At 50.4% G+C, this 26,596-nt stretch overlaps 1 protein-coding gene across 5 annotated transcripts in view; it reads left to right on the forward strand.

The window, feature by feature from the left end:
- The window catches only part of pcdh19 (protocadherin 19), a 253,124-nt gene that overhangs the window by 157,308 nt on the left and 69,220 nt on the right, over positions 1-26,596 (forward strand). For 4 of the 5 annotated variants that reach the window (XM_072505200.1, XM_072505199.1, XM_072505202.1 and 1 more), the window contains one exon: positions 650-5,375. The exons of the other annotated variant lie outside the window; for it this stretch is intronic. In XM_072505200.1, coding sequence (XP_072361301.1) covers positions 650-1,242 — 593 coding nt within the window. In that variant the 3' untranslated portion in view covers positions 1,243-5,375. Of the gene's footprint in view, positions 1-649; positions 5,376-26,596 lie in introns of those variants that run through there. 5 annotated transcript variants of the gene reach the window in all.

Genomic DNA, 26,596 nt, shown 5'->3' on the forward strand with positions numbered 1-26,596 from the left:
TAGCTAAATGTCTCTCCAATAAGCCTATTGGTGTTGGATTCCTGAAATCAAGGCCTGAAGGCAGGCCACGAACTGAGAGCAAAGTCTGATGACAAGGGGACTCTTTTCTCTCCAGGAAAATTGTGAGTGCAAGCTGAAAAATAAGGACTTTGATATGCAAGCTTACTGTGGAGAAAGCCTGCAAGAACATTATCTGAAGCAAATAATCTTTTCTCTTTCATTTACATTTTCCCCCCCTTTTCCACCCCACTGTGTTTATCTACCTTGTGTGTGAGTCGAGGGTGAGGAGGAAAGTTAAATTAGGAGTTAGGTACTTATTAATATTTAACCAACTGTATCTGCTGTGTATTTAACCATTATTCTGGTTATAAATAAACAGTAATTGTGTTTCAGCTTACAAACCTGGTGACTGTAATTGTTGGGCAGGCAAGGGCAAAGACGTTGGAAATTTTTATTAGAATTATTGGTTAATTCATTTGTGCTGTGACTCCAGGGCATGTGGGCTGGAATTGACCGCACACTTGCCCAGGGTGGCGTAACAGTATAAGGTATTAACCAATCTTTGTTTGACCAGATCTTGGAACAAAAAGATAAAAGTGCGAATGTTTTCAAAGTAATAATGTGTTTCATTATCTTGCTGCCTCCCCAGATCAGAATGAAGGCTTTACATGCATGGAAGAATGCCGAATTTTAGGTCACTCAGACAGATGTTGGATGCCACGGGTCGCAGTGCCAACCCATGCCAAATCACCTGACCGTGGTAAAAATGTTATTGCACTGTCCATCGAGACCACCAGTGTGGACTCAGAACCCTATGAGAATGGCAGTTCAAAGAGAACTTTTGCAACTTTTGGCAAAGATCCCAGGGATCGTACTACTGAGAACGATAAAACAGATTTGAAAGGAAAGAGGACATTTGATCTACCCATCTGCAGCCCAAAAGTGAATGGTTCTGTCTCCAGCAGCCAGGAAACAAGCAACGGCATTGACATTTCAAGTCCTGCCAGCACACCTGTGCATTTGGGCAGTCCCTCGTCCAGCAGGCCTCCAGTCACATACTCTGTGATGCACTGCCCCATAACACGTGACCTCGACCAGCCTGTCAATCAGACCTCGCATCCATCAGAGCCAGGGTCCCGGGAAGCAGACTCAGAACATGTCCGAGAGATCAACCACCTCCTGCATGATTGCAGTGAAAAGGACTCGCTGGGCATCAAGCGAATACAGGACATTGTGCTGTGATCACTGGGTACCACCCGCAATGCAGATAAATATTAACACCGTGACAGTTTTTAAATTGGTTTCCTTCAGTTTGGTGTATGGCTCATTTAAAAGCTTTTTCCTAAGTGTACTTCTTTTCATTATATTTTTTGATAAGAAAATTCTCTTTTGTTTCATAGGCATTGAGGGAAAAAGAGGAACTCTAAGCAGTGAGCTCCCATGTAATTCCAAAATTAAATTAGTCCAAACTGAATCAGTTTGGATCAATTTGTAGTCATCCAAATGCAATCATTTCAGATGCATTTGAGGACAGGCTCTGCGGGCCAGTATAAGTCATTGCAGCTTCAGATTGTAATCATGGCCGGTGTGGTTTAAACCTTTAGGAGCTCCACTGGGAAGAATGATCGATGTAAAGCTCAAATTTCAAAAGATCCAGAAAGCAAATCCGAATTCAGACTTTTCTAACTACAATTCATGCCTATTGCTTATTCCCCGTTTGTCAGCCCAGCCATTTTGAGCTCAAGCCCCACAAAAGTGCCACCCCATAAAAGCTTGACCTGTATTAATGGTGTTTTTACCATTTTCATAAAGTGGTTTATCTCCATTAGCCTTCCTGTATAAAATGGGTGACCAGTCATTGCATACCTTGTAAAAGCACAGTAGAACTGGCTCAGTTACCCAACGGCACCTGACCTCCCCCCTCCACATATACCCGAAGGTCTGAGACTAAATGTTCTGTAACAGAACGCTATCTCTTCTCAAGAGCGGGATACTCTTCTAACTAGCAGTGTGAGGTATTATATATGTGAAATTGACTGCATCACATATGAATGGCAAAGTATGTTCCATTCAGTCAGGTGCACAAGTTCAACAAATATCTCCCTACTTTGCTAGCCATAGTTATGTTCTTAATACAAGGGACTTGCTGAGAAATATCAGCACTCTCACTTGATAAATAAGGTTTTTTATATCGGTATAGTCATACTGTAATTGTAAGACGTTGAGCATTAGCATGGGTACTCTTTTTCACAGAGGCAGAACTGTACCCAACTCCAGTGAACCAGTCTGACATACACAGTTGGTGTGGCACGTTTCTGAACTTCTTTTTGTCTTGAAGTACGTGTCATCATACCAGCTGCAGGGTTGAATTTACTTTATAAACTTAAGGCAGGAATAAATTGGTAACTATTGAATAGTTATTGAAGTGGAATTGATACTTTAAGATGATTCATGTATTATTTAAATGCCATAAAAGTCTTTAAAATATTTATTAAAAATCTCAAGTTAACCAACATTGGCACATATCTTTTCAGCTCAAAAGTGATTCCCATCAATAAAGCTGGCGGGGTATCCCACAATCAAAGCCTACATCTGCAGAATATTCCCACACAGAGTGTTCAGAGGAGATGGGTGTTTATTTCACTTCTGTTGTGAACTTCCTACTTTTTAAGTTAATAGTTTAATTCCCACCCAGTTCATGGCCACATTCCCACATATAGCAAGTCAAGACTGATTCACTGACTATGACACATCCCAGTTTGAGCACTTTGCTTTAGTTTACCAATGATTGTACAGCCATAACTATCGCAAACAAAAACACAATAGTTGGTAACATTTTCCCCATTCATGGTATTGTAGGTCCGCCATCTGATAGTGTTCAGTTGTTCGATGAGTTCTGTGGTGACAACTTGAGATCGGACAAACATTTTGCCACATCGGCCTGCTGATATTTGGAACGTTGATTGTCGGCTGGTCATCAAATGATAAAAATAGGCCTTATGATCACAACAGCTACAAGCTGTGCCTTTATGTTGTATGACTTTGTAATATCTAGTGATGAGTAGATCACTAATGTATATTCTGAGGTGTATAGTTGAAAGGTTATGATTTTTTGGATGGTAAGGGTAGGGGACGGGTCACAACAAGAGGGAATTTGTAAATATAAGACCATGGAACGAGCAGCTGCCACCCTTCAAATGTCTGCCTGTTGTTACAAATCTACATCATTTTTAAATCTTCAGAACCAGTTCAAGTTCGAGGAGTTTGTTCCTTTGACACTGTCCACTGTTGAAGTCTCAACTGTCATAGTGTTAATATTTGTAAATTTTGAGTGCATTTTTCAGGGTGGCCATTCATTACTGATGTATTTTATTAAGGTGTTCTGCAAGATTTATCCCCATATTTGTGATAAGTTCTAAATCTGGAATGAGCTCAAAATCCTGCAGCAAGAAAACAACAACAAAATAAACCACAGGGACTAGAGCAGCACAGGGACATCGGACTGGCTGCCACCGTGTTTGTAGTCCCAAACTTAGCAGAGATGGACAATCAAATACCCACTTTCCAGTGTGTACAGGAGGGTTGATCAGTTCAGAGGCAGGTCACTTGGGTTCCCAGCAACCATCATCCGGACCAGTCAAATGGAATTGTTCACACAGCGTTTTGGAGAGGGGTGAACTGCAGTGCCATTTCAACCTTTGAAAGCATGCCAACTCAACCCTGGCACCGACTACAATGGGAAATGTACTTCACCTCCAAAATGCAAGGTTTAACACCAATCGAAATCAAAGGTGGCGGTGGCTCGTAACCCAGGCAAAATGGAGCAAATCTATCTCACGCACAGGCACCTGTCAACAGAGTATCAAAGACTAGGTTGAGGGAGGAGGTCTACCTGCCGTGATGGTTTTATGAGTGACGTATCGTGTTGACCAACTACAAAAGTAGTTAATGGAAATCAGGGAAGGAGCAGCTAAGTATTGGACATGTTCTACAGCCCACCCACTGCTTGCAAAACTCATTAATATATTTTCTGCATTGTTTTAAGTAGATTTTTTTTTCAAGTGCAATATACACTTAGCCCATGTCTGTTGGTCTCCTGTGTTTCTCCAGTTTTTTAGTCAAGTGTTCACACAATTTCCATTTGTACAGTAGTCCATTCCGCAGCAGTATATGCAGCCACACTAACTCATTCACAATGTGCAACACCTGCCTCTTTGCTTTGATTTTCCTCAACCGAATGCCATTTGCACAAAGACGTGCAGTTTATTAATGAGTTCATCCGTGAGGTTATTCTTTTTGTTTTACTTTTGCAATATTATTTGTTTTATATATTAAAGATTCTGGCAGGCACGTGGGGGGAAGGCTCAAGGGCAAGAATGAATGATGTGAGGACTGTTTTCCAGGTTAACGCTTTGAGGACTAAGGTAACTTAGATGTTGCATTGGTGGTGGGGGGAGCAATTTTTTTAACAGAAACAAATATAGTATTAGATTATTCTGCTTTTTCCAGAGAATATTGTTCATAAAGAAATGTTCCTGTGTTTGTGAAGTTATTGTAACTCACCTGTGTGAACATAGCTATATTCCTCTAAATTAAATTCAGTGTTATAGATGTGGGAGCAAAAGTTTGTCAGTGCTTTACAAAAGTATAAAAGGAAGCCCAGTTCTCAGAGGGTTACACTTGTATCATTACCCATACCACCCTACCCCGCCCCCCCCCCCCCCACCCCCAGTTTTCTCAGTGGCAGTACACAAATTGACATCTGTTCTGTGATGATTGCTTTACGACTGGAGAAAAAAGGCTATTTCTGTGAAGAAGCTATTGTCAGTGATTTATACATGTCAAAATTGCTCTCGCATAAATAGAAACCTATAATTACAGAATGGAACCATATTCAGCTATCATCAGATGCAGACAGATGTGCTACTACAGTTAAAGCACAGAGAAAGATAACAATCTCTCATCACAGTTCACAGAGTTGCCGTACAGAAGCATCTGATAACACTACACACTGGTCATTTGCCAAAAAAAGCTCAATGGGAGCTTACAGCACGGACTGTTTTACCAGATTATCTGTCAAAGATTGTGCGAAATGATAAGATAATGCTGTATATGCATATATGTTATGTACATTTTCACAGTGATTGGTTCATTGTAAAATAAGAACCACATTTCTGTATATTTTATGATAATATAAAGCAGCTTTATTAAATTATTATAATGTTTCAAATGATGGACTGTCAGCATTGTTTCACCTGTTTCTATGTTGATCTGTGGGCTTTTAACCCTTCATGCCAGCGGCAAGTTGAAAAGCATTTAATCTTGACAATCGTTTGTGCACTTCTGACCCAAGAATAAAGTATTTAGGCTCTTCATTCCCAGTCTCAGGAGTAGTATTTAAATATTGTGAATCAGAATTGCAGAGATACAAATTTTCCAAACAGTTCATTATTAAGCCTGGAGTAGGGGTTCTCTGAAATGAATACCACACGCATTACCAAGAATGCTTTCAGGATCGTGCAATTCACTGCTGCAAATATAATTACCAGACATGATCCAACCTTCCCCCTTTGCATACCAGACACTAGTTACTCAATTTGTGGTTTGTGAGGTTCAGTTATTCTCCTACATGCGTTTGTCTTTCTTTAGCAATGACCCCATTCTTCTTGCTCCATCTCTCTGTCCTGACTCTTAATTTGTCTGCACTAGTTTCTATTCTGTTTTGTTTAAATGAAGCTCCCAAATGTGAACAGTAGGAAACATGAACGCAAGGTGATCTCTCAGCAGCTCTGAGCACAATCACAGAACTGCACAAAAAAACACAATCTGAACGGAGGCAAAAGATGATCAGACTGACCTCAATGCTTTTCTGGTGATAGAATTATCCCTGGGGAATGAAACTGCTCAGGATGGAGTAATAGTACCTGAGAATTTTGAGCTTTCCTTTGATTTTCAATGTCAGAGAGGACTCTCACATAGTTTGCTCTTCTAGGGTATGTCACCTAGAGTTATTCACCTCCCATGGGAGAATGTAAATAAAGCAGGAAGAATCTATGATATTGCAAATTGTACATGGTCCATTGCAAGGACTGTTCGTACCTTATTTTTTAAAAAATCATGGGCGTCATTCTCCGACCCCCGCCGGGTCGGAGAATCGCCGGGGGCTGGCGTGAATCCCGCCTCCGCCGGTTGCCGAAGTCTCCGGCACCGGAGATTCGGCGGGGGCGGGAATCGCACCAGTTGGCGGGCACCCCCGCTCGATTCTCCGGCCCGAATGGGCCGAAGTCCCGCCGATAAATTGCCTGTCCCGCCGGCGTGGATGAAACCACCTTTTGAACGGCGGGACAAGGCGGCGTGGGCGGGCTCCAGAGTCCTGGGGGGGGGCGCGGGGCGATCTGGCCCCGGGGGGTGCCCCCATGGTGGCCTGGCCCGCGATCGGGGCCCACCGATCCGCGGGCGGGCCTGTGCCGGGGGGGCACTCTTTCCCTTCCGCCTCCGCCACGGTCTCCACCATGGCGGAGGCGGAAGAGACTCCCTCCACTGCGCATGCGTGGGAAACTGTCAGCTGACGCTCCCGCGCATGCGCCGCCCGGGGATGTCATTTCCGCGCCAGCTGAGGCCGTTTCTGCCAGCTGGCGGGGCGGAAATTCCTCCGGCGCCGGCCTAGCCCCTCAATGTTGGGGCTCGGCCCCCAAAAATGCTGAGCATTCCGCACCTTTGGGGCGGCGCGATGCCCATCAGATTGGCGCCGTTTTGGGCGCCAGTCGGCGGACATCGCGCCGTTTCGGGAGAATTTCGCCCCATGCCTCAGATCTTCGGAATCCTTAAACTGCCTGAATAATGTGTCCCTGACATGAATTGGTTTTCCAACCTCTGGATTGCTCAATACCTCAGGCAGGGATCCACCAGTGAGAAAGATGGAGATTTACTGAAGCAGGTCTCAGGAGTATGCTGTATCATGGCACGGCTAGTAACCTATATGCTGTCTGCTGGAGTTTTGAAAGCAAGTTTTATTTGTTGGATTAAAAATTGTCTCCTAAGCCTACACAATCAGTCAACCTCCATCGGATTACAGAGGCTTTTGGTATTTACAGTTTAAAGGGCCTTCTGCCACATGCAGAAATATAGCAGCACGAGTCGGCCATTCGGCCCTTCGAGTCTGCTCCGCAATTCAATATGATCATGGCTGAAACATAGAAAATAGGATTACGAATATATTAGGGACAAAAAGACATCCTTTACATTCTTGCAAAAGGAAATGCTCTAGATGCCAGAAATCTAAACTGCAAACAGAAAGTGCTGAAAATACTCAGCAGGTCAGGCATCTCTTTGGAGAGAGAAACAGTCAACGGGTGCATTTTAACAAAAAATAAATAGTCCCATTTTGGTTTCTGGGCCTCGGCGGGGACCGCTCCCCAACCCCAAGGTCACACTCAATCACATTTCCTGCACTGAGGAGCTCTGCTCGCCCATGCAGGAAGGGGCATTTAAAAATGATGCCCTGATCTTGCGCCCCCAACGCGCCAAGTCACCTGTTGCAGGATCCCTCAAGCCCGTCCCCCTGCACCCTACCTCATATCGGCAAGGCATACCCGGGCCTCATTCCTAGAATGGGCAAAATGCCACCTGTGAACCTTGGCACTGGCACCTTGGCTGGTAGTGCCACCTGGGAACCCTGGAAATGCCAAGCTGGCACCTAGGTGACACTGCCAGACTGGCAATGCCCAGGGTGCCACCCTTCCCAGGGGCCAATCACCCGGGAGCCTCCGATCGCCTGCGAGACCACCCACCCCCAAGTGCCATTCCGCCTGGTTCCCGTTTGTGGAGACCAGTGCTAAACATTGTCCGAATGTGGTCTCCTTGGTGAGGCCAATAGATCCTGCGGGCTGGTTATTCAGGTGTAAACATAGTTAAGTGAGCGGTCAAGCTCACTTAACTATTCGCATCACGACGTCTCACGAGATCTTGTTAGCCCTCGCAGGGTATAGCAACAGTCGGGAATCCCGGAAGAGACTTTCCACAGGATTTGCTGGCTACGTGCCATCCTGATTCTGACGACACGCGGCCAATAAATCGTACTCAAAGTTTCAGATCCATGACATTTCATCAGAACTGACAAAAACTGACCAAATTTCACCAACCTGAAAAATGGGGTTGAATCTTATTGAGAAGACGGGAATCTTGCCTGCTGGCTGAGGAGCCAGCGAGTGACCTGCACTGCCTCTTTGAGAAGGCCCTCCAAATCACAAGTGGTCATTGATTGGTCACTTAAGAGTTTCAATTGGCAACGGGGCAGGAACGTTGACCATGGACTTCCCGCCCAGAACTTCACTCTGGCAGAGGAGTGAAGTTCCAGTACCCTACCATCCAGCCTAATTACATACCTTTCCTGCCTCCTAGTTCACCAGGTGAGAATACAAGATTCCGCCCATTAACTCTGTTTCTCCACAGGCTCTCTGATCTGCTGAGTACCTTTTTCTATTTTTCTATTTTATTATTCGTTACATTCTGCTTAATCTTAGCCCAAATACAACAGATTCTGCTTAATATTAGCCGAAATACAACAGATGATATTCTTCCATCATTTGTTTGGATTTCAATGTGCCCACCGAGAGGACAGATATATTGTGCATGCCAATCCCAATCAACACTAGCAGGAAATTCCAAAAGTTGAAAGATTAATGGGTAGCCAGTAGATCAGCTCCCATTGCATTTCCCACCCACATCCGCTTGAGTTGGACTCAACTCGACCCAAGTATCCAAAAACAGAAATCAGAATTTGCAAAATGAACAGTATGCTTGCCAAGGTAGGAGCACATTACACTAATTGCAATATTGGCTAATGAGGGGTTCTGCTTGGAAGGTAACACATCTTTCTCACTCTGATATAATAGAAATGTTGCTTGCATTTTCAGGGCAGCACAGTGGCGCAGTGGTTAGCCCTGCTGCCTACGGTGCTGTGGACCCGGGTTCGATCCCGACTGTGGGTCACTGTCCATGTGGAGGTTGCACATTTTCCCTGTGTCTGCGTGGGTTTCATCCCCACAACCCAAAAGATAGGCAGATTGGCCATGCTAAATTGCCCCTTAATTGTGAAAAAAATAAAAGTAAACCGTTCCATCGAAATGTGTCTCCCCACCACTCAGCTTCAACACCATATGTATACCTCTCAAAGGTTGACCCTGGTAATCATGAAATGAGTAATTCATGGAGATATGGGTCTAATGGAAATTTCAGTCAGCTCTTGATGCCAAACTGGATTTGTTCAGTTAACTCCAATATGGCTTCAATGCAACTTCTGGAACTAAGTATTTCCTCTATTCAAAGTCGTGCTACCAAGTGCGTTAGTGTTGGTCTCTTAGAATTTAAAAAAGAAAAAGATAGATTTCTAGACATTAAGGCACCAAGGGATATGGTGCTGGTTTAGGGGCTGGTTTAGCACACTGGGCTAAATAGGTGGCTTTTAAAGAAGGCCAGCAGCACGGTTCAATTCCCGTTCCAGCCTCCCCGAACAGGCACCGGAATGTGGCGACTAGGGGCTTTTCACAGTAACTTCATTGAAGCCTACTTGTGACAATAAGTGATTTTCATTTTTCATTTTCATATAGGGAGCGAGCGGGAGTATGACGTTGAGATAGAGAATCAACCATAATCACATTGAATGATGGAGCAGACTCAATGGGCTGAAAAGGCTACTCCTGCTCCTATTTTCTATATTTCTACGTCTCCTTAACATTGCTCCCCTTTCTTGTTGGTCCAACCAACAGCGAAAGGGAGTGATGATTGATGGTGTATATAAGCAGTTCAGTGCAGCATTGAGACCTCAATCAAATTCTTGGCTCCAGTCACCGCAGTGAACAGGACAGGCCACCCATCAGAGAAAACCTCAAGAGTTAAGCAATAAACTAAATTGCCTCCAAAAGTACATGCACAGTTCATCCGTAGCTGGGATTCTGTTCCCTCACCACAGCCTGGCCTGCAGTCTTATTACGGTACAGTGTTTTTTAATGGCTCAATTCATTCTTGAAAGACAAAATTTAATCTGATTGCACATTGACTTTTTTAAAAAGATTTTTTGAATTGATGGATTTGCATGCTTTCTGGCTTCACAGCTTCTGACTGCATCATGAAGAAAAATTAGGATTAAATTAAACTATAGAAATACAATATAAATGCACATTTGCTGAAATATTTGGCCTACTCATTCCCCCCAAGAGAATAATGAAATGCGTTGATGATGACGGCTACTTTTAAGGAAGAATTTTGTTCCAAGGTTCCAAATTGTTCCCCTAAAAATGATAGAATAGCTACCAACACAAGAGGAGTTAATTCAGCCCATCATATCCATCCTGGTTCTTGACATTAACAAATTACTTCGTCTCACCACCCCCTCCCAGCCTTTTCTCCTTAGACCTGTAAATCTTTTTGCCTCAGATGCTGTCTGCAACTTCCACGTAGTAAGTCCTGTCACGTGGGGGGAGGTCACGCCGAGCGGGTCGGTAGACAGGAAGATCCTCGCAGGGGTCCTGTCTGTCTGGTTTCTGCGGCCTGTCGCGGCCCACGCTGGCTGGTGGTCAATTTCTTGTTCTTCCTGGTTGGGGGAGAATGTCCGGCGGCATCCCCAGCCTCTATCACAGTAGTCCCTGTTCCACCAGAAGGTGTCCCGTTGTCGAGGGCCAGCCTTCTCAGGTCTAGCCGAGTGTGGTGGTTGCTTGTAATTGGCTGAGCACTGTCAGTTCCTGGACCTTGTTTGGCACTTTCTCTGGAGATAGTTATCATTATCGCATGTTGCAGGTCCAGGTGGGCCTCAGCTAATCATTTCCATTGTGTGGCCACTTCGCGGAGTCCACACACCAAATGGTCCCTGAGTGTCTCATTCAGTGTCACTCCAAATTCGCAAGTCTCCGCCAGTTTTTGGAGGTGGGCCAGGAAGTCACTCACCAACTCGGCTTGGGCCTGAGCAGCTGTGTGGAACTGGAAACGGCGTAGAATGAGCAGTGGTTTTGGGCCGAAATTTTCCCCACCAGTGCGACGAACGACCGGGAGTTTGGGGCGTCTGTGTGAGCCAAGCTCTTTATCACACTGTAGGTAGCTCCTCTGTAAGTTGTCAGTAGTATAACTGTTTTTCGTGCATCGCCAGTAATCGCATTTGTTTGAAAAAAATAGTCCATACGTTCAGCATATTGTCCCCCATCGTCTGTGCCTGTATGAAAATGTTCCAGCGTTCCTATGAGTGGCATTTCCGTGGTTAGTAGTGGGGCCTGCCAAAGCCTAGACGGGATGGGACGGATAGGTAGCAACTAGTGTCAACGGCAGCTCCACTGAGTCCTCGTCACCAGTTTTGAATCCGCGGTCAGCAGAATGCATAGACGAAAGTAGAAACTACAGAACAAGGTTTATTTCAATATAATTACAAAACTCCTCCAGTCCCCTCAGGGTCTCCTTATCTGACCTGCAGCCAAGCCAGGGTATTTGTACAACTGGGGCTCTCCTTGTAAAGGGGAAACCCCGCCCCCTTAAAGGTGAAGTCCTGCCAGTCTTCAAAGAGAGGTTCGTATTCCAGGATGTCATGGGAAATAGTATAGTCCTGATCCTGGGACCACCATTGGGGTTATAACAGTGTCTCAGCCATGCGTCTATACATAAGTATCCTTTTTAGCTCTTAATTGGCCTCACTACTAATTGCTGTCCTTTTTGCTGTTTATATGACTATTAAAACATTTTGGATGCCCTTTTATGTTAGCTGCTCGTCTCTTCTGCTTTCTCTTTCCTTCCTAGATTGAACCTAATTCTCAACTGTATTATCCACCTGCCATCTGACATATGCCTGTTATTTCTGCCTTATCTTACTATGTCTGTTTTTCCTAACTTTCTTTCTCAAATCTGAAGCCTACCAATTGTTCCATTGCAGTTTTGCTGATCAATCTTTAATACTAATTTACATGGACCAGACCTCTCGCCCCACTGAATTTGGCCATCTCCTGATTGATCATTTTTACTCCTTAATAATAATAATCTTTATTGTCACACGTAGGCTTACATTAACATTGCAATGAAGTTACTGTGAAAAGCCCCTAGTCACCACATTCCGGTGTCTGTTCAGGTACACAGAGGGAGAATTCAGAATATCCAATTCACCTAACAACTCGTCGTTCGGGACTTGTGGGAGGAAACCGGAAACCCGGAGGAAACCCACGCAGACACAGGGAGAACGTGCAGACTCGGCACAGACAGTGACCCAAGCCGGGAATCGAAACGGGGACCCTGGAGCTGTGAAACAACAGTGCTACCCACTGATGCTGTGATTACTGTCTCTAAATGTTTCTGGAACAACACTTGACCCATTGCATTTCCCAGAGCAGATCTGGCAGTGCCGCCTTCCTCATTGTGCCAAAAATATTCCATTCCAATTCTCTTCCCATGAAAGTTCCGCTGAACATGATTCATAAACTTCCACCTCTCTGCCCTATTACTATCCCAGTCTATACTAGGATAATTAAGTGCCCCTGTTATAGCTAATCTACAATTTGCAAGTTTCTTGAAATGTGCTCCTCTTTATCCTTTCTATTAGTAGCCTATAGGGTACACCCAGGGGTGAAATGGTACCGTTATTATTTCTTTACTCTAACCAAAAAGATTCTATTTTTCACCCATTTAGGATATTCTCTCTCAAGCGCCATAATGTTTTCCTTAATTGGTAGGGCTGCACCACCTCCTTCCTTTCCTTTCCTATCTTTCCTGAACATTGCATCCAGAAATACTCAGTACCCAGTCCTGTCTTTTTAAACCAAGTCTCCGTTGTACCCACATCACACTCCCACATGGCGACCTGTACCTGGAGCTCACCAACTGTATTTACTACACTCTGTGCATTCATATACTTGCACGATACACTTAACTTAGACTTGTTGTAAACCTTAGTTTAAACCCTCCCAATAGCACTAGCAGCTCATCCTGCAAGGCCATTGGTCCTGGCTCCGTTCAGGCACAAACCACTTCTACTGTACAGGTCCCATGTCCCCAGAATTGTTCTCAAAGTCCCAGGCATTTCAAGCCCGCCCTTCTGGACCATCTCTCCAGCCATGTATTTATCAGTTTTAATCTCCTATTTCTTTATGAACTAGCACATGGAACTGGAAGAGTACTACTCTGTGGCCCCCATTTGCTAGTTTTTTCTCCTAGCTCCCTAAACTCTGACTGTAGGACTTCATTCCTCTTTATGCCTTTGTCATTATTACCAACAAGGACTGCAATTATAGACTGTTCACCCTCCCAGCTGAGAGTGCCCTGTGGCCATTCGGTGCCATTTCTGACCATAGTATCAGGGACGGAACATATCATCCTGGATTCATGTTTACAATTGCAGACTTGCTACCCATTCTCCCAACAATCAAATCCCTATCACTGTTGATTTTCCGATCTTCCCCCTGAGCCCCTTTATAGCCGAGCCGGCTGTGATGCCATGGACTTGTCTCTGTCTGCACTTCACGGAGGAACAATCACACTCTTCAGTGTTCAGAATTGAATACTGGAAAGGGAGAAAGGTGACTGCTGCACGCCTGCCTTGTCCTTCTTGATTTACTGGTGGGTATCCATTTTCTCTGCCTGCATACCCGTAAATTGCAGCATGGTCACATCTATAAATGTACTATGCACGAAACTCTCAACCTCACAGATGCACCCAAATCAGGGCAGCTGAAACCCAGATCTCAAGCTGCTGCAGCTTATGATAATTCTTACATCCGTGCTTGTCCAAGTCACAACACCTGCCCTGGAGTTCCCACATAGAACAGGTTGGGCACTCTACAGGTCCAAACTTCAATGCCATGCCTCTATTTATTAGGTTATTCAAATTTCTGCTTTGACAAATAAAGACCCACCCACTACTTACCAATCAACTGTTTCACTTGTGCTGACATCACTGTATTTTATTGGGAGGTTAATTCACATGTGTTTGCTTAACTCTTGTAATTTAAGAACCTTCGGTTTTCATTTCCTGAAAAAATTCAAACTCTTTAATGTTACTATCCCTTGTTATATTGTTTCAACTTTAGCTCCCAGATGTGATTAATGACTGTGTACTGTTTGTAATTATATGATAATTTAACAAATTGACTTTAGTTTTGCATATTTGTAATAATTAATCGATCTATCAATCTAGCCTTATTTTATAGTTGATAAATTTAATTTAGTTTCAATTAAATGCTTACTAGAAAACTTATGCTATGTGGCTACCTGACCTTGACGTCATTTCACTTCTGGACCAGCTCAATCCATTGTCACTCTCGGCTTCTGCTCTTTATCAATCTCAGCTCTGAATCTCTGCTCCCAATCTTTTTAAATTTTCACTCTGACTTATAGCTATCACCCTTTTTAAATCTCCACTCTGACTCGCAGCTCCTTGTTCCATTCAATGTCCACTCTAGTTTTCGTTTTGTGCCGTTTTCAAATCACCATTCTGCCTCGCTGCTCGCACCTTTTTTGAGTCTTTCTTCACTTTTAAGTGGGCTCTAAACCTCAAATGGCTTTTATTCACGTTCCGAAGTGTAGGCTGTCAATCGTAGGTGTGCAGATGGAGGTAATTCTGATGGTGTTCATGTTACCACTGCTTAAGCAGTATGTCTGTGCCAATGAATGCTATTGTTAGTACCACAAACCTTGCAGCCCCAAAGACTGAAATCGCAGCGTCACAACCTTTAGTCGCAATGCTGAGGTAGCTTCAGGTTATTTTTATGGTTGATTTCTTCATCCTCCCCAAACCAGAAATTACAGAAAGCAGCTACAGGATTTCGGAATACATTGAAAAAATTCAAAAGCACAATGCTGCTCCGACCTACAATTTTAAAGCTGCATGCTTCTTCCACCGAGCTGTGTGGTGCTGCCAGTTACAAGCCCCCACTGTCTAAATGGGATCTTTACTCTATTAACGAGCTGACTCAGACCCAATAAGGTCCACGTCAGTAATCTGCACAGAGCGCACATCGTAAAATGAATGCTGGTACATATCTATGACACATCTCTGGAAATAAACTGTACTGAAGCTCCCTGCCATTTTACTGGTGCCTCTTCCCATCAGAGATAGTGGGGAAACAAATATTGGTTCCTCTTTTCATCAGCACAAATAGCTGCTCCTGTTTTCAAATAATGAGCTGCATTCCTGTGCTGCACAGTTTGCCAAGTTAACGGTATACAAACAAAAGTGACTTCCAACCCAATAACTTGAGGGGTTTGAGTTGCACCAACTGATTATGAATTGTTCCTATTTTTTAAGTTGTTACTTTTTTGCCCCCTCACCACTGAGTTAGAAGGCCATGATTTCCACTCCAAAAAACTGGGCACATAATCCAGGCTGACGTTTCAGCGCAATACTCATTCTGTTTGTTCATGGATGTGAGCATTGGTGGCAGGGACAGCATTTATTGCTCATCCCAAATTGCCCTCGAGAAGTTGGTGATGAGCCCATATGCAGCACATATGGAGTCGATGTGCCCTGATCTGTTAGGAAGCAAGTTCCAGGATTCTGACCCAGCGACAGTGAAGGAAAGCCGATATGTATTTCCAAGTCAGGGTGATGTGTGACTTGGAGGGGAGCTTTCAGTTTGTGGTATTCCCATGCATCGGCTATCCTCGTTCTACTAGGAGGTAGAGGTGGGGGGAGGGGCTTAGAAGGTGCTGTCAAAGGAGCCTTGGTGAGATGCCGCAGTGCATCTTGAAAACCGAACACAATGCAGCCACAATGCAGCGCTGGTGGAAATTCAGACTGGTCTTCGATGGTGACAAGCTTCTTAAGTGTTGTTGGAGCTGGACCTCATCCAGGTAAGTGGAGCACATTCCATCACACTCCTGACTTGTAATTTGTAGATGGTGAACAAGCTTTGGGAAGTCAGAATGTGAAGAATCACTGCAGAATTCCAGGTTTCGGCCTTCCTCTTGTAGCCACGGTATTTATGTGGCTGGCCCAGACCAGAGAGTGTCTGATCAGAATGTTTATTGTGTGGAATTCAGTGATGGCATTATCATTGAACATCAAGTGGAGATAGTTAGACTCTGTCTTGTTGCAGAGACAATCATTACCTGGAATAACAACTGACCACTATGTTTGGCCTCAGCATCCTTCAAATAGTGAGATGGGTTACTTACCAGCTTGTTCTCTGTACGTGTTTGGGTAGCACAAGTGGATAGCACTGTAGGCTTCACAGCGCCAGGGTCCCAGGTTCGATACATCGCTGTCTGTGCGGAGTCGGCACGTTCTCCCCGTGTCTGCGTGGGTTTCCTCCGGGTACTCCGGTTTCCTCCCACAGCCCAAAGACGTGCAGGTTAGGTGGATTGGCCATAATAAATTGCCCTTAGTGAACAAAAAAAGGTTAGGTGGGGTTATTGGGTTACGGGGATAGGGTGGAAGTGAGGGCTTAAGTGGGTCGGTGCAGACTCGATAGGCCGAATGGCCTCCTTCTGCACTGTATGTTCTATGTTCTGTGTGTACTGATATGAAACAAAGATGTGGTGATCGATCACAGACAGCATTTTACCAGCCCTCAAGTGACTGGCTGGGATTGATAATAACAGGGAGCCATGTTGGGGCAGTCCTACAGGCCATTTTACAGTGGTCGGACTGGATGAAGATTGACTGCCTGCTCCAAGGAGATGGGCAGCTGAATGGCATAATTAAAAGTCCTATTAAGGGCTATTTGTTGTTGGTAATTTGACAACGGTGTACGCAGTGCATGAGGGGGCTGCCAACTTTATGGAGCTGGCCTCGCTGTGGCCATCGGGGTGAGAGATTCTAAGACAAAAACAGGGCACCGCAAGTAGGGAAGGCAGCCCTTGCAGGCCACAAGGATCTCCCAGAGGAGATCGCCCAGAGGAGTATCCCCCACTGACCTTCGGCCCCCTGAATTTATTTTTCAAACTTACCTGCGGGAGGCCCCATGTTTCCTGCCTGCCTAAGCAGCAGCAAACTATCCCAGCTGTCTGATGGGGCTGGCAGCCTCAGGACCTTATCTGCTGTCCTTTAATGGATCTACTGGTGCCCCCTGTGGTAAAATTGCTGAGCCGAATGCCACTTGCCAGTTCAGGACCTGCTTTTCACCACGATTCAATCCAACCTTTCTTCAATTCCAGACAGAAAGTGTCCACTGGATACTCGCACCAATCAGCTCTGGATGTGAAGAATTGCCAGAACTCATGGGACTTTGTTGTCATCATGCATCATCATGATTCCAGGGATGGCGGGACTGTCATATGAGGAGAGATTGGCTAGGTTGGGATTGTTCTCGTTGGAGTTCAGAAGAATGAGAGGGGATCTCATAGAGACTTAGAAAATTCTAACAGGACTAGACAGGGTAGATGCAGGGAAGATGTTACCAATGATAAGTGTGTCCAGAACCACGGGCGTCATTCTCCGACCCCCCGCCGGGTCGGAGAATGGCCGTTGGCCGCCGTGAATCCCGCCCCCGCCCCCGCCGAAGTCTCCGAAGGGAGAAAAGTCGGCGGGGCGTTAATGGCGCCGCTGCCGCGGAGAATGTCACGGGTCTGCGCAAGGCAGCCGATTTTCGGCCTGCCGATATTCTCCCTTCCGGATGGGCCGAAGTCCCGTCGACGTGATGACCGTTCACGTCGACGTGAATCAAACCTCCTTTTCATCGGCGTGACCCGGTGCTCCAGGCTCACGCCGACCAGCGAGGAGGTGAGTGACGGCCTGGGGCGTTGGCTCTGGGCAGGAAATGGCGTGGCCGCAGACTGATTGCGTGAGGAGAGGTGTGTCTCGGCTTGTGTGTGTGTGCGGCGGGGGGGGTGGTTAGAGTAGGCTGGGCTCCGGGGGAGTGCCGGGAGGGGGTCCGTGCCGGGGTGGAGGTTGGGGGTTGTGGAGGGGGTCCGTGCCGGGGTGGAGGTTGGGGGGGGGGGGTCCGTGCCGGGGTGGAGGTTGGGGAGGGGGTCCGTGCCGGGGTGGAGGTTGTGGGGGGGTCCGTGCTGGGGTGGAGGTTGGGGGTTGGGGAGGGGGTCCGTGCCGGGGTGGAGGTTGGGGGGGGGTCCGTGCTGGGGTGGAGGTTGGGGGTTGGGGAGGGGGCCGTGCCGGGGTGGAGGTTGGGGGGGTCCGTGCTGGGGTGGAGGTTGGGGGTTGGGGAGGGGGTCCGTGCCGGGGTGGAGGTTGGGGAGGGGGTCCGTGTCGGGGTGGAGGTTGGGGGGGGGTCCGTGCTGGGGTGGAGGTTGGGGAGGGGGCCGTGCCGGGGTGGAGGTTGGGGGGGTCCGTGCTGGGGTGGAGGTTGGGGGTTGGGGAGGGGGTCCGTGCCGGGGTGGAGGTTGGGGAGGGGGTCCGTGCCGGGGTGGAGGTTGGGGAGGGGGTCCGTGCCGGGGTGGAGGTTGCGGAGGGGGTCCGTGCCGGGGTGGAGGTTGGGGGGGGGTCCGTGCTGGGGTGGAGGTTGGGGGTTGGGGAGGGGGTCCGTGCCGGGGTGGAGGTTGGGGGGGGGGGGGGGTCCGTGCCGGGGTGGGTGATGGGAGGGCAAATGAGTTGGTCCACCTGGCCAGGTGCCAGCCTCCAACAGTTGGACCCATGCGGTCCATGCCACCTGGCTGGGGGGAGGAGGGGATATGGGCAATGATGACATGTCGTCGTTCCCCTCCCCCCCACCAGGCCGTCATGTTTTCAGACCATCCAGCGATGTTGGCCGCCGTGGTGGCAGCCGCTCATGTCTATGTTGCTCTGGATGAGGAGGAGGAGGAGGAGGAGGAGGAGGAGCGTGCCAGAGAGGCGGCGCAGGCTGCCGCAGAGGGGCAGGCGGCAGCCGCCCAGGCTGGAGGGACACCTGACCGACAGGACGAGGAGGGGGAGGAGGACGTCGCAGCCCCACGGCAACGGAGGCACCCGAGGGCGCCCCGTGTGTACCGGCCCCGGCAGTCATACCAGGACCTCACGGACCGGGAATGCAGGAGGAGACTCCGGATGAGCCGGGAAACCGTGGCACACATCTGCCACCTGCTGGCACACCTGTCACCGCGTGGCACTGGCGGGGGACACCCTCTCCCCGTGTCCGTCAAGGTTACGGTGGCCCTGAACTTTTATGCAACGGGGTCATTCCAGGCACCGAGTGGGGACCTGTCCGGCATATCGCAGACATCGGTGCATCGGTGCATCCGGGCAGTGACAGATGCCCTTTATGCCATGGCGCACCGCTACATCCGCTTCCCCGTGGACCGGGCCAGCCAAGATGCCCGGGCCGTGGGCTTCTCTGCCGTTGCCGGGTTCCCCATGGTCCAGGGCGCGATCGATGGGATGCACGTCGCCGTGCGGCCACCTGCAGAGAACAGGGCCGTGTTCACTAATAGGAAGGGGACCTATTCAATGGACGTACAGGTGGTCTGCGACCACCGCATGAGGATCCTGCACGTCTGCGCCCGTCACCCAGGCAGTGTACACGACTCATTCGTGTTGTCGCGGTCATCCATACCCGGCATGTACGAGGGACGCCATCCCCGGCTGAGGGGCTGGTTGCTGGGCGACAGGGGCTACCCATTGCGATCGTGGCTGATGACGCCTATACGGAGGCCACGCAATGAGGTGGAGAACCGCTACAATGATGCCCATGTAGCGACAAGGGGAGTGATCGAGAGGTGCTTTGGCGTGCTGAAGATGCGTTTCAGGTGCCTGGACCTCTCTGGGGGCGCCCTCCAGTATCGGTCAGATAGGGTCGGCCGCATCATTGTGGTGTGCTGCGTCCTGCACAACATAGCCCAGCAGAGGGGCGATGTGCCGCAGGCAGAGGAGGGCGGAGTGGAGGAGCAGCAGGAAGAGGCCCAGTCCTCCCCAGATGAGGGGGATGGGGGCAATGGTCAGGGCAGACGGGGTAGACACAGACGGGTGGCTGTCCACCGTTACCGGCTGGCCCAGCGGGCACGGGACAGACTGATAGACGCCCGCTTCACTGACTAGATGGGCGTGGGAATCGGGTAGTATGGCCACAGACCGCACACCATGACAACAGCCGACCACCCACACCCCCCACCCATCCACCCACCCAGCACCCTCACCCCCCTCCCCAACCCCACACACCCCACCCGCATGCACACCACCCCCCCCCCCCAATTGCCGATCCACCGGCGGCACAACGGGCCGGGCTCACCCAGTTGCGGGTGGACGCGTGTCTATCGCAGGCCATGGAGAATGATGACAACCCGCCTCCGATGAGCTCCTGGCTCTACATCGTTGGACTATGTCTGACCCATGGCCACAGTACCACCATCCACCCGGACCATCCCTGCATGCGGCTGTGACACTGCAGCGCACGGTCCCGTCCTCTGCCCGGGGGATGTTGATGGCGGCCCAGGGGGAAGCGGGAAGACTCACCTGGGGCTGAGGTAAGACCACCCCTCACACACACACTTGCGCTCAACGTACATGACACCCCCGCACACTTTGGACAGAGCACAAAGGCAGCTTCGGTAGGTGTAACATTGACTTTAATAACCAAAGGAGTTCATGCACGTGCCCTAGCGCCTAAAACTCATCTGTGCCCTGCACCCGTGCCAACTTACTCAGTGTCTAATTGTTTGGCCTTATGGGCCCTTTGACTACGTCTACATGGTTCCCCAGACGGTACAGCAGAACTGGAGGTGGACTCCTGTGATTCCTGCCCTCTGACACTGGATCCCTTTGGCGGCCGTTTCCTGGGACGTCCTGGCCTAGATGGGCCAGGCTGCGGCCCGGGCGACTGGGATGGCGAGCTGCCAGCCTGTCCTGCCCGTTGCCCACCCGATGCACCTGGGACGGAAGGGGGGGAGTCCGAGGTGTTGCGGTGTACCGGGACCTCCCCTACAGAGGGAGCCGGGACGGACCACACCACCTCCTCCTCCCTCAGGGTGCCCGATGGCCCCCAGGCCTCTACATACGTGGGGGATGCGAACGGACTGGCCATCCGACGCGCCCCCGACATCTGGCGCTGCCAGTCCTGGAGGCCCGTGCTGGTATCGACAGGGGTCTGCAGGTTTGCAGCCATGGAGCCCAGGGGGTTGTCGAACCCTGTCTGCGACAGTGCGACGCCAGCTCGCACATGGCCACTGGCGCCGATGCCCTCAGCGATGGCCTGCTGAGACTGGGCCATGGCCTGCAGAGACTGGGCCATGGCCTGCAGAGACTGGGCTATGGCCTGCTGAGACTGGGCCATGGCCTGCTGAGACTGGGCCATGGCCTGCTGAGACTGGGCTATGGCGTGCTGAGACTGGGCTATGGCGTTGAGCGCCTCTGCCATCTGGCGCTGGCACTGGCTCATGGCCTCCTGTGAGAGGGCAGCCATTTCCTGGGCCACAGACGCCGCCTGCACGGAAGGCCCCAGGCCTCGCAAACCGTTCCCCATGTCTGACACCGTCGCACCCATTGCCTCCACCGCGGACGCCACCCGTGCGGTGTCAGCCTGGGTGGCACGCATGACCGGGACCACTCCCAGCTCCTGGACGCGGGTGGACTCCTCCACCTGCGACCGCAGCCGCCGCAAGCCACCCGTCACCCTATTCGCTCGTCTCCGTGTCAGTGGTTGCATCGGATCTATGTGTGGGTGTGGTAACTGCAGGAACCCGTGATCCATCTGGGCGGCAGATGTTCGCTTGGCCTGGGCTGCCCTCCGACCGCCCGGTCCCTCTGCTGCTCCTACCTCCACCTGCTGTACCGGGACGGCTGTGTTGTGCGCACCAGTGAGTGTACCAGACGCCTCATCACTAAAGTGCCCAACCGTGGTGAGTGTTTCTGCGATGGTGGAGGGTGTTGGTGACAGCAGTGGCGTTGTGTCGTGCTCTTCGTCCCACTATGAGTCCATGGCACTTTGGGGTGGGGGTTCGTCTCCACCCATCCACTCTGAGTCACTGTCCGGTATTTCGTCTTCCCGGGTAGGGGTGTCCTGGGTAGTGCTGTCCCGGGTAGTGCTGTCCCGGGTAGTGCTGTCCCGGGTAGGGGTGTCCTGGGTAGTGGTGTCCCGGGTAGGGGTGTCCTGGATAGTGGTGTCCTGGGTAGTGGTGTCCTGGCTCGGATGTGACGGGGGCCTGTGGCTGCCCCCCTCATCGCTGGGTGGTCGCTCCCGCACGTGACGGGGGTGTCGTCTCCCTGTTGCTCCAGGTCTCTCCGTCTCCCGTGGTGTGCGAGGGGCATCCTGCGGGCGTCGCATGCTGGAGGGTGCGGGTCTCTCCGTCTCCCGTGGTCTCCGAGGGGCATCCTGCGGGCGTCGCATGCTGGAGGGTGCGGGTCTCTCCGTCTCCCGTGGTCTCCGAGGGGCATCCTGCGGGCGTCGCATGCTGGAGGGTGCGGGTCTCTCCGTCTCCTGTGGTCTCCGAGGGGCATCCTGCGGGCGGTCTGCATCTGCGGGGATGGGTGCCTGGACGTTTGGTCCTGCGATACACAATGAAGCATGCATGGTTAGACATCAGGCAGTGATCAGGTGATACCGGAGAGGGGGATATAGGGGAGGGGGGATATGGGGACGGGCTGTTGGTGGCTCACTTGCTCGTGGGGCCCCGACCTCTGCATCAGCAACCTCCCGGTCCTCAGGTCCGCCAGCCAGTTCCAGGGCCCTTTCCTCGTGTACGGTCAGTGGCCTCTCATCAGCGGGCCCTCCTCCAGTCCTCACATGCTCCCTATTGTTGTGTGCGCGCTTCTCCTGGGGGGGGGTGGTGGCAGGGGTAAAAGGCAACAGTGTTAGGCAGGTATATGAATGCACGCCATCGGTTGCGCGTGCATTGCAGAGGTTAAGGTTAGGGCTGGATTCACTTGGGGATATGGGGGATATGGGGGAGGGGGGATATGGGGGAGGGGGATATGGGGGATATGGGGGAGGGGGGATATGGGGGAGGGGGGAATATGGGGGATATGGTGGAGGGGGGATATGGGGGATATGGGGGAGGGGGGATATGGGGGAGGGGGGGATATGGGGAGGGGGGATATGGGGGATATGGGGAGGGGGGATATGTGGGAGGGGGGATATGGGGGAGGGGGGGATATGGGGAATATGGGGGAGGGGGGATATGAGGGAGGGGGGATATGGGGGGGGATATGGGGGATATGGGGGAGGGGGGATATGGGGGATATGGGGGAGGGGGGATATGGGGGAGGGGGGAATATGGGGGATATGGGGGAGGGGGGATATGGGGGAAGGGGGGAATGTGGGGGATATGGGGGAGGGGGGATATGGGGGATATGGGGAGGGGGATATGGGGAGGGGGGAATATGGGGGATATGGGGGAGGGGGGATATGGGGGATATGGGGGAGGGGGGATATGGGGAGGGGGGAATATGGGGGAGGGGGGAATATGGGGGATATGGGGGAGGGGGGATATGGGGGATATGGGGGAGGGGGGATATGGGGGAGGGGGGAATATGGGGGATATGGGGAAGGGGGGATATGGGGGAGGGGGGATATGGGGGAGGGGGATATGGGGGAGGGGGGAATATGGGGGAGGGGGGATATGGGGGATATGGGGGAGGGGGGATATGGGGGAAGGGGGAATATGGGGGATATGGGGGAGGGGGGATATGGGGGATATGGGGGAGGGGGGGATATGGGGGAGGGGGAATATGGGGGAGGGGGGGATATGGGGGAGAGGTGGATATGGGGGAGGGGGGGATTTGGGGGAGAGGGGATATGGGGGATATGGGGGAGGCTCACCCTGCCTGCTCTGACGAGGTCGTTCACCTTCTTGTGGCACTGGGTGCCTGTCCGTGGTGTTAGGGCCACAGCGGTGACGGCCTCTGCCACCTCCCTCCACAGACGCCGGCTGTGGCGTGGGGCAACTCTGCGGCCGTGCCCGGGATACAGGGCGTCCCTCCTCTGCTCCACCGCATCCAGGAGCGCCTCCACATCGCGTGACTCGAACCTCGGGGCTGAGCGACGGCCAGCCATCAAGTCGGGTGTTGCGGTCGGCTGTTCCGGTCGGGTGGGGGGGAGCTGCGCGGCCTTATGAGCCGTCACGCCGTGCAGCGCGTATGACGCTGCACGGCGTGAACCACTGCGCAAGCGCGGATCCCGTTACGTCGCTGCTAGCCCATTTCAGGCCGCAGACTATCGGCCCATTTTTATGACGTGACGCAAGTGGGATTTGCGCCGTTTTTTGCGCCGATCGGCGGAGTTTCCGCCGATAACGGAGAATTTCGCCCCAGGCACCACAGCCTGAGATTCAGGGTAAACCATTTCTGACAGAAATAAGAAGACATTTCTTCACACAAGGACTGGTGAGCCTGTGGAATTCATTACCACAGGAAGTAATTGATGCTAAAACTTTGAATATATTCAAGAGGCGGCTGGATATAGCACTTGGGGAGAATGGGATCAAAGGCTATGGGGAGAAAGCAGGATTAGGCTATTCAGTTGGATGATCGGTCATGATCGCGATGAATGGCGGAGCAGGCTCGAAGGGCCAAAAGGCCTCCTCCTGCTCCTACCTTCTATGTATCTATGTATGTGTCATGTTCGGGCGAGGAGGGATGAAAGAAAATCAAAGGGATTACTGACAAGAAGAAATCCATGAAGAGTATCAAAACCTTTCAAAGCATTAGGGAGTAAAAATGGGGAATTTGCCAGATCAAATAATTGATCTGTATTCTCGGAACCAACGCAGGTTGGGCAGCATTCCAAACTGATGATTGTAGGCACTAACTACAAAAGCAAGAAACATTTAAAGGTTTCAGCTCCTAGCCAGAGATTTTTGTCCATAATCTGTGGTGATACTTAAGTGTAGCACTGAGGGAGTGCTGCACTCTCTTTTAGATGTGATATTAAACCGGGGCACCAGCCGCCCACTCTGGTTGATATAAATAGTTCCCTGATTGTGCCTGAAGAGTTGGTGGAAAGTTTTGCTAGTACTTTGGACAATATTTTTCAGAATTATTTCATGGGATGTAAGCGTTGCTGGCTAGGCCAGCATTTATTGCCATCCCTAATTGCCTCTGTGAAGATGGTGGTGAGCTGCCTTCTTGAACTGTTAATATGGTGCAGGTACACCCACAGTGCTGTTAGGGTGAGAGTTTCAAGATTTTTACACAGCACTCGTGAAGGAAGTACAATATAGTTCGAGATTTATCCCCCAGACATAGGAACAGATTTTCTGATTGTTATCACTGTTGTTTGTGGAATCTTGCTGTGCACAAAACAGCCATATTTGTCCACATTACAATGGTAACCGCATGTCAAAAATATCTCCTCGGCTGTGGAGCACTTTGCGATGTCCCGACAGTGTGAAAGGCCCGCCTTGAAATGCAGATTTCTTTCATTCCTTTTTTCGAAGCTGAGTTTTGGCTTTTGTTTCTCCACTGTCAAACATTGTTTCACCATTTACCTTTCTGGCATTCGCTGAGGCGCTGTCATTTTTCCTACTAAAGATGTCACTGTAGCATCCCCATTTTGATATCCCTAATTGTCTATCTGGGAGAGACAAGAAGAGAAAGCGCAAGAAAAAGAATGCACCGATGTCAGGCTAGTCTGACAACACTAGAGACATATGATACCCAGCATTCACCATCAGTACCCATCTCCGACATTTACAGGCTGAGGTGTTCCCACTTCCACTAGGCCCAGGATCACTGTTTGTAGAAGGTGTGCCCATCACAGGTGCTGACTTGTCGATGCCTCAAAAGGTCATCGGCGCCTTGCACGTTTGTACTCCAGAGGCCGTCGGTGGAAGTATTAGTAATGTTACTCAATCATCTGTGTGTAGACATGTTAAGCACATCACAAATACATTGGTTGCTGGAGTTGGCTAGTTTGTCAGCTTTCTCGTAGACATCTTCCACGAGTGAAACAGGGCACTTGAATTTTACAGAGTGGCAGGATTGTCCATCAGTAAAAGCTGCCACAGATTGTACTCAGGTGAGCATAAATGTCCCCTTCATTTGCATTCTATATTGAAATCTTGCTTTCTTAGCAATTATCACAATGTTGGCATTTTGAGCTAGTACATCGGACCCCTTGGCCGGAATTCTCCGACCCTGCGCCGGGTTGGAGAATCCCCGGGGGTAGGCTTGAATCCCGCCCCGACGCTAGATGCCTTATTCTCCGGTGCCATTTATCGTGGGGTCGGTGGGATTCCCGCCACGCCAGTTGGGGGCCGTTGACAGTGGCCCCCCCCCCCAGTGATTCTCAGGGTCCCGATGGGCCGAGTGGCCGTCAGGTTTTGTCCAGTCCCGCCGGCATGAATTACTCACCTCACACACGGTGGGACCTGGCAGGTAAGTGTGCGGGGAAGGTCCCGGGGGTGAGGGGGGGGGGTTGCGGGCGGGGTGATCGGGGCCTACCGATCTGCGGGCAGGCTGGTTCCGTGGGTGGCCTTCTTTCCTCCGCGTCAAGCCCTTGTAGGGCTCCGCCATATTGCCCGGGGGCTGAAGCGGAGAAAGGAACCCCACCCATGCACGGAAATACGCCGACCGTTCTGCGCATGCGCGGAAATACCCCACGCATGCATTGAAATACGCCAGCCCATCTGCGCATGCGCGAGGTCTCGCCAGCCGTTCCGCACATGCTAAACTAGCGCCGGCCCTTCAACGCCGGCTGGAGCTGCGGGGATGATTCCTGCGGCAACCTAGCACCCGAGGAAGGTGGGAATCCTCACTTTTGGGGGCTGTTGACAC

This window comes from Scyliorhinus torazame, chromosome 5, assembly GCF_047496885.1.
Source record: "Scyliorhinus torazame isolate Kashiwa2021f chromosome 5, sScyTor2.1, whole genome shotgun sequence".
NCBI lineage: Eukaryota > Metazoa > Chordata > Chondrichthyes > Carcharhiniformes > Scyliorhinidae > Scyliorhinus > Scyliorhinus torazame.